This window comes from Watersipora subatra, chromosome 2, assembly GCF_963576615.1.
Source record: "Watersipora subatra chromosome 2, tzWatSuba1.1, whole genome shotgun sequence".
In the NCBI taxonomy this organism is placed as follows: domain Eukaryota; kingdom Metazoa; phylum Bryozoa; class Gymnolaemata; order Cheilostomatida; family Watersiporidae; genus Watersipora; species Watersipora subatra.
The window spans coordinates 57,018,222-57,034,122 of NC_088709.1; the positions used below are offsets into that span (position 1 = coordinate 57,018,222).

At 31.7% G+C, this 15,901-nt stretch overlaps 2 protein-coding genes across 3 annotated transcripts in view; one reads left to right on the top strand and one right to left on the bottom strand.

The window, feature by feature from the left end:
* Window positions 1-15,901, top strand: part of LOC137387006 (calcium-activated chloride channel regulator 1-like) — a 261,390-nt gene that overhangs the window by 47,381 nt on the left and 198,108 nt on the right. The gene's annotated exons all lie outside the window — the stretch shown is intronic.
* LOC137387070 (calcium-activated chloride channel regulator 4A-like) overlaps window positions 600-15,901 on the bottom strand; it is a 34,859-nt gene continuing 19,557 nt past the window's right edge. The window contains exons 8-21 of the mRNA XM_068073359.1: window positions 15,205-15,432; window positions 13,620-13,753; window positions 11,633-11,777; window positions 10,525-10,734; window positions 9,310-9,468; window positions 8,321-8,466; window positions 7,625-7,742; window positions 6,733-6,844; window positions 5,533-5,685; window positions 3,328-3,465; window positions 2,250-2,392; window positions 1,613-1,816; window positions 1,204-1,319; window positions 600-780 (exon numbers count right to left, since the gene is read on the bottom strand). Of these exons, the coding sequence (XP_067929460.1) occupies window positions 600-780; window positions 1,204-1,319; window positions 1,613-1,816; window positions 2,250-2,392; window positions 3,328-3,465; window positions 5,533-5,685; window positions 6,733-6,844; window positions 7,625-7,742; window positions 8,321-8,466; window positions 9,310-9,468; window positions 10,525-10,734; window positions 11,633-11,777; window positions 13,620-13,753; window positions 15,205-15,432 (2,187 nt within the window). The remainder of the gene's footprint in view (window positions 781-1,203; window positions 1,320-1,612; window positions 1,817-2,249; window positions 2,393-3,327; window positions 3,466-5,532; window positions 5,686-6,732; window positions 6,845-7,624; window positions 7,743-8,320; window positions 8,467-9,309; window positions 9,469-10,524; window positions 10,735-11,632; window positions 11,778-13,619; window positions 13,754-15,204; window positions 15,433-15,901) is intronic.

A 15,901-nucleotide genomic window follows, 5' to 3' on the forward strand; every position in this document is an offset into this window, starting at 1 on the left:
GGATTGTGCCATACTGACTTCTTCTATCAATAAGTCTAAGATAAACTTTGCAGTTGTTTATTTAAACAGGCATATACAAATTTTTATTATTAACAGTAGTAATGAATCTGAAGTTAAAAAAATATGTTTGCTGATTTTGCAAGCAAATATTTTCAATATTTCTGATTTAAACAGAAAATTTGTTTCTACTAGCATAAAAAAAGCCATGCAACAAAATAGTTCTATGATCACATACTCTGTTTATTTACAAAATTTATCTACTAAAAACACTGTACTATTGCTGGCTAAATACTATTAAAGTTTAAGCAAATGGCTTCCCTTAGCTCATCATTGGCTAAGTTAGCTAAACATTAAGTCTGAAATTCACAGATTGTTTATCAGAACTGACAAAAAATAATTTCATTAAAATTCAGATGACCAGCTAGTTTTACAATTTGTAAGCTCAAGTTTACCTACAAAGTTAATTTGGTCCAAACTCCTATAAGCTACCATTCTCAAAAATCTCATCTACACCGCAAAAAGAAAAAACACAGCGTGTTGAAGGCTAGATAAAATCTTTTTAGCAGCTTTGGATGGTTATTTACATGTTTGTTTTTGAGTTACATGTGAGTATATGCTGGATTAGTGTAGTACATCGGATTTGATTCAGCCAAACTTTCTCTCATAATTTCAGAAAGGTCAGGTTGATGCTGCTGTCCCTCTTGCTGAAAAGAAGACTCTGCCGAAGAAGAAAATGGTCGGATTCTTCTTACAGTCACTGGTCCACCTCTAATGTTATGGCTAAAAACACAAAAGGCCAATGAAACATAATAACATAATGAAACATAATATTGTTAACCCGAATATGTATAACTAAAAACTGAAAAACTGTGTTGCAAAAATACCAGTTTCCTTACAGAAAATACTGGCATCTGATATCTGAATATTTAAATAAGCCAAATTTGTCAGGACAAATTGCAAGACATATTATTGGAGCACTTATTAAAAGATTTAAAGTTGTAAATATGGAGAAAATTGTTACTATAATAAGAGCATTTTTTGTCTGTTTAAAGCCATGCTGAGCATTACGAAAAATGATTGCCTTGCTCGGGAATCAAACCAGGGGTGTCAGATTAAAGGTATATATATATATATATATATATATATATCTTTGTGAGCAATTGCATATTCTTATTATTTATTTATTTATAATGAATAACTTACCTCTTCACTTTGCTTCTAGGAGGAAGTTTGGCAACAACAAGCCCAATGGCAGAAGCAAGAGAGACAAATCCAACAAGGCACAAAAACACACTAACTATTAAAGCTAAAGGAATGCCCTGCAAAAAGATACATTTTTATCAAAAAGCTGCAGCTAACTAATAATATCGTGTTTCTGTCAAATCAATTAAAATTGGATTAAACATCAGAATACAAATTATCATTATATTTTTTTCTCCAACGCTGTTATGACAGCAAAAGTTTCAACAAACAAGTCTACTACTAGCCACCATCTTGTTTGTAGTCAGAACAAAGGCAACAAGCCTAGAAATCATTAAACTGAAACTAACTATCAGAATAATAACATATGTATTTGCAGTTAGATACTAAAGTCTGATGGCATTTTACTGACCTGAGAAGTAGTAGCAGGTGCCTCTTCGGCAACAATACTTAGATTTCCAGAAGTAGTGAGTTGAGAGAATGTAGTGGTGAAAGTTTCTGCAGAGGTTGTAAAGTGTAATGCGGATGTAGTTGTGGAGACTGCGGTGGTGGTAGACGGTGTAGTTGTGGTTGCTGGAGTTGTGGTGGTTGTACTGGTTGTTGTAGTTGTCGTTGTCTAAAAAAATAAAGTTGGCTCGAGTAGAACAACTATATGTATAATCTTGCTAGCATCATTTAAATTTCGTTAAAAACCAGCTCTAGGATATTGCTTACTTGAATAAGTTCCATTAGCCTCACCCTCTCCCTGCAGTTCCATTTGTTCAATAATGAAAAATTAAATTAATAAGTTGATTGAATAAAGATGATTAATGAAATATTTATTTATGTTGATTGTGAATACTTTCTGCCCACCAAATACTCAGATCTAATTGAATAAACCGACAACATGCAAGATCTCTTGTTGATTGATAATTTTGCTTAAACTGATCTATTTTCTAATTTAAAATGTGAAAGCTAACTCATAACTTTACTTTGACAAAAAAGAATCTACAAGCTATCATTAGAACTGAAAAGCTAATTTCATTTAATTTGTTTGCTATCACACTTACAGTGGTTGGTGCAGAGAATGAAACTGAAGCGGGATTAGACCAATGAGCATAGTTTCTTCTTAAGTCATACGCTCTAATTCTCAAGTAGACAGTCTTGATGTCTGCTGATTGGTTGAATCTAAACCGACGAATGTTTATGTTACCTAAAGAAGTAGAAAAGCTTTATACGCCTACTAGTAATATATGACAACATATTGGAGTTATTTAGCAGTATTCTGAGCAACAAATTTTTTTGAACAGTTCTGGAGAACTGTTTATCAAATAACTTTAAAATGAATCATTTAAGAACTCTTGGAAGACTTATATATTCTACATATTTAGATACGCAGTTAAAGGCTGTTAATGAGCTAACAATAACAGCTTACAATCAAGAATTGTTTTTATTTTGTTATATAGTGCTTTTGTCTTTTTAAAGTTTTCATGAAAGACCATATTGAAAAAAAATTATTATTCTAACAGCATTCAAGCAAAACATAAGTAAAGTCAAGCAGCAAAATGTTACAAACTCTGAGCTGAATAATTTGTTTATAGTACAAAAAAATTCTTCATTTTACTCTCCAATTCTTTAAATCCTTATTCTTAACTGGTTTTCAAAAGGTTTGAGTTTTCCTTTTCATCATTTTTTCAACTGTTTTTCTTATTTTTTCTAACTTGTTGCTCATGACCCAACAGTTATTTCAAGATTATCTCATCGTATGTTGAAATTACTTTCTACATATACTAGGCCGGTCCGTGCAGCTTAATCCCCTATTACTGTAGATATTATCTTGTGCAATAATAACAGATACAATTTTTCTAGAAATCCAGTGGGTAGTCGATTGGCACCCTTTTTTGAGTATTTTTCTACTCGTGCCAAAAATATTGAGTTATAACTTTATTTTTCAAACTCCAACCGTGAATTTGGACTGGGGTACGTTCACTGTTTTCGTTATAGTAAGGACTGCATTAAAGATTAGCTTGTAGATCTTAAAACTACAGATTCCTCTAATAATTGAACACAAAGGCTCTAAATGTGTTAATTTCTAACTCAGTAGTTAGTCTTACCACTTCTCCAAAATACAACTAAAGAAGCACTTACTTGTGTTGACTCGCATCTCTTGATGATGTCCAGCTTCTCGTAAAAGACCAGACATTTCAGTAAGAATGGCATTTGTTGGCAGGTTAAGAAGACTTTGGGTTGTTAGATCTTTTGCAACTCTAAACTGATATCCAGATGCTGCAATATTTGGTTAATGTCTCAATTAACAACCTTTTACCAAAATTGAATCTTTAAGTAGTCTAATTGAAGTTCAACTAAAGCTAAAATAGAGTAGGAAAAGGAGCAGTGCATATATTGTAACCAGCATGAAATGTTGCTCCATGGCAAAAATCATTATCCTTGTTTAGGCATCATGGTAGTGGTCTGGAATGAGATATTAAAAACTTTAGGAGTCCCAATAAAATCTAAAATTTAAAATTTAATGGATTTCATTGTTATTAATCTATTATTGTAAAATGAACTAAAATACCAACCAATAATTGCATTAAAACAAACTAAAATAACATAGAATTGCATATTTTTCTAACAACCATAATGTTACAGGCATAATGCTTATATATTATAAAAGGTTAGTGCACTTGACAATTGCGCAGACGTGGGAAATGTAACTTAGCGGTTGCTTTCTACAATATGCTGGTATTGTAGCACCATTGAAACCTTTTGGGTATAGAACTTGAAAGCGTGGCTTGAAAGCCACAAGTTGGGATTCAACCCCTAAAAAGGTCACGATTGGGAGAGAAATGACATTTAACCTTAGATTGCTCTTTACAACGCATGTCTTCAGTCATCAAGGTTTCCTTGCCGCTAAACTTAGACATGTCTAGTCAACATTGCGGAATTATTGTTTAAGCAGCAAAGCTCTTAAGAAAAGACATTCACAGCCTCTGCTCCCAGTAAACTAAGCGAGCATTATCAGGCATTAACACACTTGCAGGCATGCGCACAAATGCACCACACACACTACCACACACACCATCACCACTACTGCTTCATACACACCCACATGCTGCACATTGCACACAAAAAAAACTCACTGGCATTTTCACTCATTTCATTTGTAGATATTAGAAAATATATTTTAACCTGCATGTTGGCAAAGCAACAATATTGGAACACGCAAAATATTTCTGCTTCCTAGTTCAACAGAATTCTTTAATCTTAAATTGTCAAAAACGGATGTATCAGCATTTTAATGCTCTTTCCAATTACAGCTTCTGTATTAGCTGTTTTTATATACAACCAGCACATGCAGTAAATAGTGTGCTTACCGCACTTTTCGGACTATTAGCCGATACTTTTTTTGATGATTTGAGCCATGCGGCTTATATAAGTGTGCGGCTATTCTGTGGCTTTTTTTATTATTGCTAGGGCGCATTAACCAGAATCTTCGGTTAGCGTACCTCTAGCGGCGAAAGAAAATACAAAACAATCTCTAACAGTACTTTTCCGTTGGGCACTAGGTTAAAAAGCGCCCGGCTTGAAACAGAACAGTACCTAACGGCACTGCTCTGTCTTAAACCGAAAAGTTGCTACTGTGTTAAAAGCGCCATCCTGAGTTCTGCGGCCTATAAAAAAGTGCAGCCTATGCATTGTTTTATTATCATTTTTTGAAAAATAAAGCAGATTCGGCTTATATAGGGGTGCGGTTTATATTCCGAAAGGTACGGTAATTTGATTTGTTTTCTAAGATTGACTGAACGTTTTTTGATTTTTTTAGACATCCTCATATGAGCAATAATGATGAAATTGACAAGGAAAACCAACCAAAAAAAACAAAACAATGCATAATATACCAAATTTCTCAAAGAAATAGTTTTAGTAAAGTTATATCAACCAGCAAATGCAATAAGTTTGATAAATTTGTTCATTAACTAATAATGATAGCTGCTGTTTCTTTGTGTTTTCTCTTCTAGAGGATAGACATAACATGAGTATATTTATCTTGCTTGAAAATAGTACACTGTGCCACTTCTAAACAAAGAGATAAACAGCAATTATTGCTATTCAAAATACCATTCTGCTTCTTTAAACTTTATATTAGTATTAAATAAAGGTTGATAATTTTCCTATTTATTGTGCTTAACTTGTGTTATGTTACCAGACTTAGTTATAAAAGCTTTCCTTAGAGCACAAGGGAGAAAACACCACTTTAGATCTTTTGGCCTGATTAGCGAGTTTGTTTTTTATAGTAATATTGAAAAACAACTTTTTAAAAAGAATGATAATCATTATTGGTGTGTTAACCTTTTCCAATATTTAAGTCATTGCCTGGAGCAGTCCAAGCAAGTGTTACTACTTCATTTCCTTCTGAAGCGTGTAAGATTCGTAAGTCTGTTATTCTGTCTGGAGGTGTGATGTCTAGATATCTTCGCCAGTTATTTATCACAATAACACCACCTGAAACAGAGGATTAATTCATGCAAGTGGTATGCATCACTTTTACTTAACTTAATTATCACGCTGTGATTCAATAGTTTCAGACAAATGGTTAGTAGCTTTATTGCTCTTCACTAGCTTTTTTAATTTAACAACGCAGTGAGCTTGACGATGTCTGAGATTTCTCTCCTTTTCAAACAGATAGCCTACAGGTAGGTGTTGAAAAGGCTGGTTCTCAGATGCAGTTTTAAACTAAATATTTTTAGCAACTTAACAGAAGGTATGTAGCATATGCATGTGAAATTTAGATAGAATTTGGTAACAAATATTGAAAGACTTAGCACTTACAGAGTAACAGACACACTTGATGACTAACTTGGATTTAGTAATACAGATGAATAGAGTTTAGCCATATGATTGGGTCTAACAATATTATTGAAGTTTTAATATTTTTGATTAAAGGCTACAGCTTTTATCTAGTGTCAACTTTTACCATTTTATCTAGAACTGTTATTTGTATGAACAAATCATTGGGTGATTCTATTTCCTATCAAATCTTGTCTGAAATGACATTCTATTGTAACCAACATTTTTAGCAAAAAAATATAGTTATTTTTTTTCAGGGAACTAGGTAGATTTTTTATTTGATAGACTTTTATTTCCACACAAGTTTCCTCTTAACAGTAAAAAATGTACACATACATTTAAAACGATTGTGAAGCTGTAAAGAAATTTTTCAATAGATTAATTTATAGTTAAGCCGCTAATACATACCTATAGTTTTAAATTTGTGTTAAAACCATGATTTTATATAGAAGCTATTCATACATAACTAAGCCCAGAAGCACTACAACTGATATTTTATTTTTTAGCATGCTAGATTTCTTACTTTTATCAACCTTTTATAACCTTTAATTTTTTTACTATTATGAGTTAGCTTGCTGATAATGACATCTTAATCTGAGACAAAGTCTGAATCAAACATGCAAAAGGCATTATAAAATCTACTGCAAAAGCATAATGTAAAAAGCAACCAAACTTACTAATTCATCATAAAAAAAGTTTTACCTGTGGATGATCTAGCAAAGTTTCCAAGACTTGTATAGGTTGCTGACCTTCTCCCTCTACTCTCAGCTTCTTCTACCAGCTTTTGGAGCAAACCTTCTCCAGACACATTAATCTAAGAAATGTAAAACAGACATTTGATAGAGCATCAAATTTAGACATTACATAGTTTCGGCCTACAGCTTATCTTTAAATTATGTATTCTGTATTCTGTATTATGTATTCAGTGCAGCTAAATTAAAAATTATGGAAGCTTAAGAGACCTTTCAAGTTATTCAATAAATTGTTCTTTAGTTATCTAGTGGCTGAAAGCCAACTAAATATAGCAGTTTTTATATAGTTATCTATGCCAGCTAGTAGCCATGGATATTTGCATAGCATGTAAAAATCACAAAAAATTGAAAGCTGGCATTTCAAAATTTATACAATACTAAATGATGCTGTATTTTAAACAATGTATATTACGAATTTATTGACTTTTAAGAAATATTACGCTAAGACTTTATATGAAGTTTTGTACAGATGCAGAAAAAGCTAATTTTTAAATACTAATGCTAAGTGATTTTACAAAGAGTATAAATTTGCAAAATATGTTCTATAACAACAGCTATAAGCCACCATTTTTGTCACAGTATTATAAACTCACAATTTTTAGAAAATAAGCTATAAAATATAGGTGCTTAAAGGAACTCATTTTATCAGATTGCAATTGACGTAACAGGAGCATGAAACGTATTTTTTCAAAGCGTACTTTATAATGTATATACATGTATATGTTTATTGATAAAACAGCAAAGGTATGCTAACGTTTTTAATTAAGATTTTAGTGACTTCATATCTGAGAACAGTCTCTGGGAGAGTATATAGGGCTGACTACTTGACAAGCAATACTCACTTTTAGTCCAAAGTATTGCCCTCCATTTCCATTAATCTGGTGAGCAGGAACAAACCCGGTGTAAATTCCATCATTGGGCACAGCGTCTTTTCCTGTATAATATAACCCAGTCAACCATCTACCACAGAATTATGCTATTCAAAAAAACGCTTTTGCTGTTTCTCTAGTATAGAACATATTTTTTTGTGTTTTGTAGCACAAAATATTGAAGCAGCTTTTTTATTGCAAACTAAACCTCTTTTAAGTATAGCACTTGAGTAGGCTTTTGCATTTAAAAATGCCTTAGTTGTCACAATAGCTTTTGCTCCCCAAAGTCTCATTTACTTGATATGTTGCTTCTTGTATGCAAGAAAAGAATCATCTTTTCATGTTTTTTTTCTGCTAAGCAGCAAATGAAATATCGGACCTTATTTCATGCAAATTTCCATGTTTTTCAAACATACAGTAACCCAATTAAAAGTTGTTTTATCATCCTGACAATGAGGGAGCGAATTTCTCAGTAAGACAAGTGTTAACATTGACAACTCTCCACAGGTTTACTCAAAATCTTATGTTTTTAATAGAGTACTACTATGAGCATACATGAGCAGACGAACAATCATATGTTAATTATATTCATCATATCAAGATCACAATTTTAAGCTTTGCAACAAACCAATGGTATTTAGTCGATTAGTAAAATATGTTCATACTGACCTGTTCCATCGTCGACATGTTTTATAGGAACCAGAACACCATTTGGTTGTTCCATAAAAACACTGATTGACAGGTTTAAAACTGGTGTGTATCCTTGAAGCACCCCGACATAGCCAATTACCAAAAAATAAAAAGTCCATTTCTTTCTGAAGTATATTCGATAAACAAAAGTAAAAATTATACTAGCTGCTAGTTTTTTGCCGTCAGTAAGTCAAGGTCAATTGAATGTAGCATATAAAGTTAACAGCTACTTTAGCTTAGACATTTGAATAAAGTCATTTCTAGCATGAATTAATTAATAGTGTTCAAAAATTAAGCACTCCTATTTGCAGCTAACTTACTAGAAGCTTCAAGAACTTTAAAATTAATGTGCCATTTTTATTTATTTCTAAATAATTTAGTTTTGAGAAATCAAGCATGATTGCCTTAAACGCTAAAGCTTTACTATAGTAAAAAAAATCAACTTGTGAGGTTAAATCTAGTATTGTGAATCAAAAAACTAGATTCACTAATTTAAATTTTAAGCATGTTAAAAGTTGGAAAAACTGACCAAAACACCATCTTTGCATACACATATGTGAAAATGCATATGCGAACATGACGACGTATATGGCAATACACATGTGTATACATATATATTTAATTGAATGCCTCTAAAACTTTAATTCTATCATGCCTACAAGCCAAGAAATAGCCGTAATTTTCGACCAATCTTTAAAGTTACCTAAAATACACTTCTATCATTGAATTGTGTCAAACATTGTAGTTTTTTATTTAATAAAAGTCTTGATCATTTAAAACATTTTTCACTACATTTACTGACTCCAACAGCAGACAATGAGTATGGTCTACCAAGAATAAACTTTTCTCATGAAATCATATTGGCATCAGACTAAATTGATTATTTTCACACGCAGTTGAAAAGTGCTTGCAGCAGCAATATCATGTCAGCATCTGATTGTTAAGTATGACTGATTTAAAATTATTACCTGAGTGTTTCTGCTGAACTGAATGTTATGGTTATTCACTCTATAGCTGATGGCTACTGGTTGGACACCAGGAATTGGCGCGGAAGTTACAGTCACTAAAACCGCCACATCATTGCCAGAAAGGGCTAGCTTGGTAATGGTATACTTGATATAGCCTCCCTGGGTGAAGAAATGCAACACTACAGCATTGAAAATCAAAGTACAGAACTTTTGTAAAACTTTCTTTTTTATCTGTAAACAGCATCAAACTAGGGTTTTATAACTGCACATTTTGGGCATAAAAAGACAATTCTTAAACAATAGTAGGCAAGGCTAGTTCTTACTGTTGTCAGATAATAAATGAAAAAAATCTTGATTTTCCGACAATTTCAAACACTACGCATACTAATAAAACCTTCCATCTGCATATTTGTGGTTTATTTAATATGACCTGTTTAGCTATGCTTAAAAACAAGAATATAATTAACTAAATAAACAATTGATTATTTTAATAATTACTTTAAGGAAGTAGTAAAACACAGAACAGGTCAGGTTTTTAGTAATCAGTCTTTAATTACTGTGCCTGAGAGCTACTGTTAGAGGTTACTTATTGTCACCAGTACATTTACTAAATGTGCTGAACACTTTACTCAGGTTTGTGCTTATTACTTCACTTAATTTAAACTCTTACCAAATTGTAAAGGTATTTATATTTTATAATAGCGCAAAACAGTGTATATTACTTTTGACTGTCATGTTTACAAAGCTCTGTTTAGCACAAACAAGTTTCAAAATATAAACAAAACTTGAATTTATCAGTAAACTTTTGTAACAATTTAAAAAAAAGTGTGTAATTTCGTCAATATTTTTAAACAGTTTTTGACCAACTTAAACGTAACACATATATCAATTACACAACCGCTAGTTAGTGAGAAAACATGAAATTTTTAGTTATACAACTTTAGATGAACATACTGATGCTTAAGCTTTATATAAACAAATTTACTATTTATCAAAGGCTGTTGACATGCTTTACTATATAAACAATTATATTCTTTTAAGAAAAGTGAGTTTTGTATCATCAGTTTCATGTCTATACACCTTCGAAAATGCAGTTTGTAGGGACATTATGCGTAAGTGCAAACAGTTGAATTTGCACTTATACATGATTTATTATACATATGGTTATTCCATCTATCAAATTGGAACATGTAAAAGGACAACAATTTGACTTACCGCTTCACCTTCCATGGTGGCAACAATAATTCCAAGACTGCGATCTCTTGTGATAGTAGTTGTAAGGTTTTTCTCTGTTTCGATGGTGAGGTTGACCTCAGAGCTGCACTTAACAACTAGCTTCGTATCAAAACCGATTGTTTCATCAAGGTCTACTTTTGCTTCATAAGACTTTTCATTGGCAGCTATGACAATGTTTTCATTCTGCAACTGCAATTCTAACACTCATATTAAACGTTTAAAACCAAAAATATAGATTTCATCAATATTTTTTTACAGAAAGCATGAGAGGAAAATATGATTTGCTATTAGTTATTTCAGTTGCTAAAACAGTTTAATTTAACACTTGTGGCAGCCTAAAGTCTTAGCTATAAAATTTCATGACTTTAATGTAAAAGGTAAAATATTACTGACTATATGACAGAGAAATTTTAATACTGCGATAAAAAGGGGCAATAGGGTTGCATCTTGCTTTAATTTTTTTAAGTTGTTTGCCACAATTTTTAAGACTTGGTGAAACTTTTGACCTTGTGCAAGTTGTATATGAGAAATGCATCTAAATTTTCTGTTTTGTGTTGCTGGTGTATCTAAGTTGAGTTAAATTAATTTTTAATTGATAATTAATGATTATAATTTAATTTAGCAGTTAATCATAATCAATTTTTTGGATATACTTCATGAACTATTTGGTTTTATGTAATTATTTCAAAGTTTATATTTACAGTGGTATTAATAAATACTTTGGGTAGACACAAACATACCAAGTTTTACAGAATAGTGAGCTTTACATGAAATGTAAAAAAAGCATATAAACTATATAATTTGTGAAGTTTTAAATTTTTTATAAGGTAAAACAACAAAAATTTGAATATATTGACTACATTTCTCAATTTAAAATGTATATTTTTTCACAAAAAGACAATATCTGCAAAAGTTGTATGTTGTTCTAGTCGTAGCTATTATTTTAAAGTCAATAAGCTTAAATCCTAACAGCAATATATAAACTTTCCGTTAACTTAGCAGTCAATTAATAAGTGTTTTTATTGCAATTATTAATATATTCAAATATTCTAAAAGTAAATGAACAAATAATGATTTCTAAACGTACCACAGTATTTGCCTGTTTAATGCTACAGCCTCGAGAAACACTCTCTATGAAGAATTGGATGAGTTCTTGCTCTCCCAAATTGTCACTCACAAAGTTTTGAGTTCCTTTCGTCTGCTGAGCTATTCCGACAAGTTGGGCTCCTTGTCTACAGTAACCAATTAAAATTAGGCACCTTGTCTACAGTAACCAATTAAAGTTAGGCTCATTGTTTACAGTAACCAATTAAATGTGGGCTCCTTGTTAACAGCAACTAATTAAAGTTGGGCTCTTTTTCTACAGTAACCAATTAAAATTAGTCATCTTGTCTACAGCATTCAATTAAATGTGGGCTCCTTGTCTACAGTAACCAATTAAAGTTAGGCTCATTGTCTACAGCATCCAATTAAATGTGGGCTCCTTGTCTACAGTAACCAATTAAATTTAGGCTCCTTTTCTACAGTAACCAATTAAAATTAGACATCTTGTCTACAGTAATCGATTAAAATTAGGCATCTTGTCTACAGTAACCAATTAAAATTAAGCATATTGTCTACAGTAACCAATTAAAATTAGGCTTCTTGTCTACAGTAACCAATTAAAATTAGGCACCTTGTCTACAGTAACCAATTAAAATTGGGCACCTTGTCTACAGTAACCAATTAAAATTAGGCATAATTGTCTACAGTACCTAATTAAAATTATGCATATTGTCTACAGTAACCAATTAAAAGTAGGCACCTTGTCTACAGTAACCAATTAAAATTAGGCATATTGTCTACAGTAACCAATTAAAAGTAGGCACCTTGTCTACAGTAACCAATTAAAATTAGGCATATTGTCTACAGTAACCAATTAAAATTAAGCATATTGTTTACAGTAACCAATTAAAGTTAAAAGATTATTAATCAACTTGTGATCAAGTGAATGTTTATTAAAATATTTCTTTATCTACATGTATATAAATAGGACTAGTTACTACGTACTATTCTATGAGAATTTTACAGCAGACCCATCACAAGTTTGATTAGAAGTAAATTCCAATAACTTCTTAATATGCCAGCATTTATGCTTTATTTTTTGACACTATAGCCTATACTTAACTGACGGCATAAAAACTATTTTTACAGTACTACACAAAATTCTAAATTACATGAAATAGAAAACTACATATACGCTAGGGTGCTACCTGATAATGCAATTTCAGCTCATTACATAGCAAATAAGCATAACAGAATGCACTCAACTTAGGAGTCGAATGTATTAATGTAAGATGTTTTTTAATTTATTGGTGGTAAAAATTAACTTGAATGCAACAAATAGAAAACGAAAACCTCTTTTTCTGATATTAAAAGTCTATAATTTGGCACACATTTTTCCAGATTAGTTTAGCTTCACATAGTCTAAGTTGACAAAGGTTATAGTGCATATCTTTATTACCACTTATAATCTTGAGGCTCAGTAATTCTGTAATTCAGTAATTCATCATTTTACTTTTGCAAAGTTTATCATTAGTTTTTGCAAAGTTTGGAATGATGCATTTGCTTCAATCTTGTGTGTAGTCACCCATAACATTTATTTAGACTTTTTAGTTAGTTTTCACGTTTTTTAGAACAGATTAGTCGAGGCTCAGTAGAATTTTATTGAATTATATTTTTAATTCCTAGTCGTTTTACCTTTCAAAACATAACATGAATGTAATTAAAAATTACGACTTAGCTAATATTAATTTATCACAGCTATCTGAACTTAATACAGATTGCTGTGATAATAACGTAGCTAACAGTTGAATGTCTCTGGTATGTCAGAAAAACAACCTAAATTTTACACAAAAATTTAAAAAAAATATTTTTTTAAATTTGAATTTAATGGTTGCATCTTCAAATCATAATAAATATCTGCATGAGTACAAATCTGCAAATGAAACCTTATGACTACTACAGATTTATTAAATTAATTCAAATATAGAAGCAAAGAGGGTATTCACAGATTGGTTTAATTTAGAAGTTACCCATATAAGACAGTGTCTATGGTGATTCCATTCTGTATGATTGATGACACAGAGTTGCCCAGAGATCCAGCTCCATCACCAATAAGTACAATTCTGGTTTCATCAAGACGATTCCCCGCGTATCGTCGCAAAATCTAAATTAATCTAGCAAGATTATTAAAATAGCCAGTTGTTGTAAAACTGTGTATGATAGGAAAACTCCCTATTTAAAATTTTGAAACAAACTTTTCTACATGAATCTTTAGCAGTTAGTGCTGCATAATGATTCACTAGCTCCAAATTACCAAAACTTAAAAATATTAAATTCCCTAGCTTGTTAGCGCTGTAAAAACAATTTAAATACAAGGCATTGGTTGTAATATCGACTCTTTTTTGTCGAATACATAAAATACTGTAAAGGATTTTGCCAGCTTTTACTTGGCACAATCTAGATCATTTCATATAAAAGTAAAATGCGTATGATTTCGTTCCAGTTTTTATTTTAGAAGGAAATTACACTAGCCGAGGAGCGTACGGCTATCTGCTTTACCCAACGGAGTGAGCTCGCTCCTTTATATACAATAAACTCGCCCGTTCCGGCTAACGGAGCCATGCGAAAACCGTATAACATTAATAATAAACAGAATCGCTAATCCGTTGGCATGGTTATAGTACAGCGATAAATAGTGATACAATATATAGACAAATTAATAACGATATAATAAAAAACAACACAGCATGCAAGATATAACATATAGAAATATCTACACGATTTACAATGTCATGGCCCGGCGTTCACCACAATAAATATACTTCCAGCATTATTCTCATTCAGCAACTGATTGTAAGAAGAGCTCAAATTAGCGTCCAACCTTTAGCCCTAACCATGGTGTACTTAATAAAAGTCAGTACAAAACTGGAACAAACAATTGCAAACAGTTCAATAATCTAAGTTAGAATAAATGTATTAGATTCTAGCGGTATTTTACTCAATAGGAATTGGAACAACTTTTTTCACTTACTAAATGCAGTTGAAATTGAATTTAAAAGTGGCATTCTTATTGCAACAACTTTAGAATATTACCAAATGAGTTGGGCAAAGCTTAAAATATGCTTTTATCCCACACAGTAAAGTGATTGAACTAGAACATTGTTTCTTTGGTTTTTAACAACTGGAAAAAAACCAAGCTTCAATTCGTACATGGGTTGTTACAATACCGGCTAAATTCATTCTCACAAAGGAAAAAGGTAGTTTTAATGTTAACATTGTGTAAAGATTAGAGAATTCTGAAAGTTGTATAAGTTGACTGATTTAAATTTTTTCATGATTTCATGACTGATTTCTAATGTTTTCTGGAACCAAACTGTTTTTGATTGTGCTTTTATTTTTAAGCTCGTTAGTTGAGTCTGACGGGTCCAAATGAGACCACTGTTTAACTTATTCTTAGAATACATTAAGCAGTTTCTTTTGTAGAAGTTTTCGTAGATCTAAACTTTAATTCCAGTGAGTGTGAAAGTAATTCTGAATCAGATGATGTAGTTGATTCAGACACTGACAGTTATGCTGGCATACAAAAAGATTTTGTGATTATAAATCATTTCTTACTCTCTGACATTCTTTGAGGCCAGCGCCAATATTGGTCCCACCAACTGTCCTTCGTGGTACAGAAGAGGTAAGGTAGCTCCTTACAGCTGTACTACTGATCTCTGTCATATCAGCGTGCAGGTAGGCATTATCCGAAAAAGAGACAATTCCAACTGCTGTTGCATTTCTCAAATATGTCATTATGTAGACGCTAACTGTGTTTGCCATTTTTCCAATTCTATCTGAGCTCTGCAAAAAATAAAAACTTGTAACTGTTAGGGTTGTCCATAAAATCATAACTGATGGAAAAATAATGAATAAAGGGGTACGCTTATTGTTTTAATAAGCTAGAATCAAATAAATTAATTATACTGTATATATGTTATGGCATATTTCTAAACACTATCCAATGTTTTTATTTAGACCTAATTCTTGCATTCATTCGGTTTTAGAAGACAAAATTATAGAAATATTTGAGGTTAGCAATATTTAAATTCAGCTAATTTTGCTGCTGCTCGTTTAGCTGAATTTAATCTGATCTTAGCGAAAAACATAATTTGAGTTTTGCAAAATGTTGGTCCATATAGGTTAACTGTGTACAAAGCATGTATGCCTCCTTAAACATGAACTAGATTTTCTCTGCAGTTTGTTGAAAATTATAAGTTTTTGTTATTATGAGTCAACAAAGAGCAGGTTGCTGACTAAAAACAGATAAATG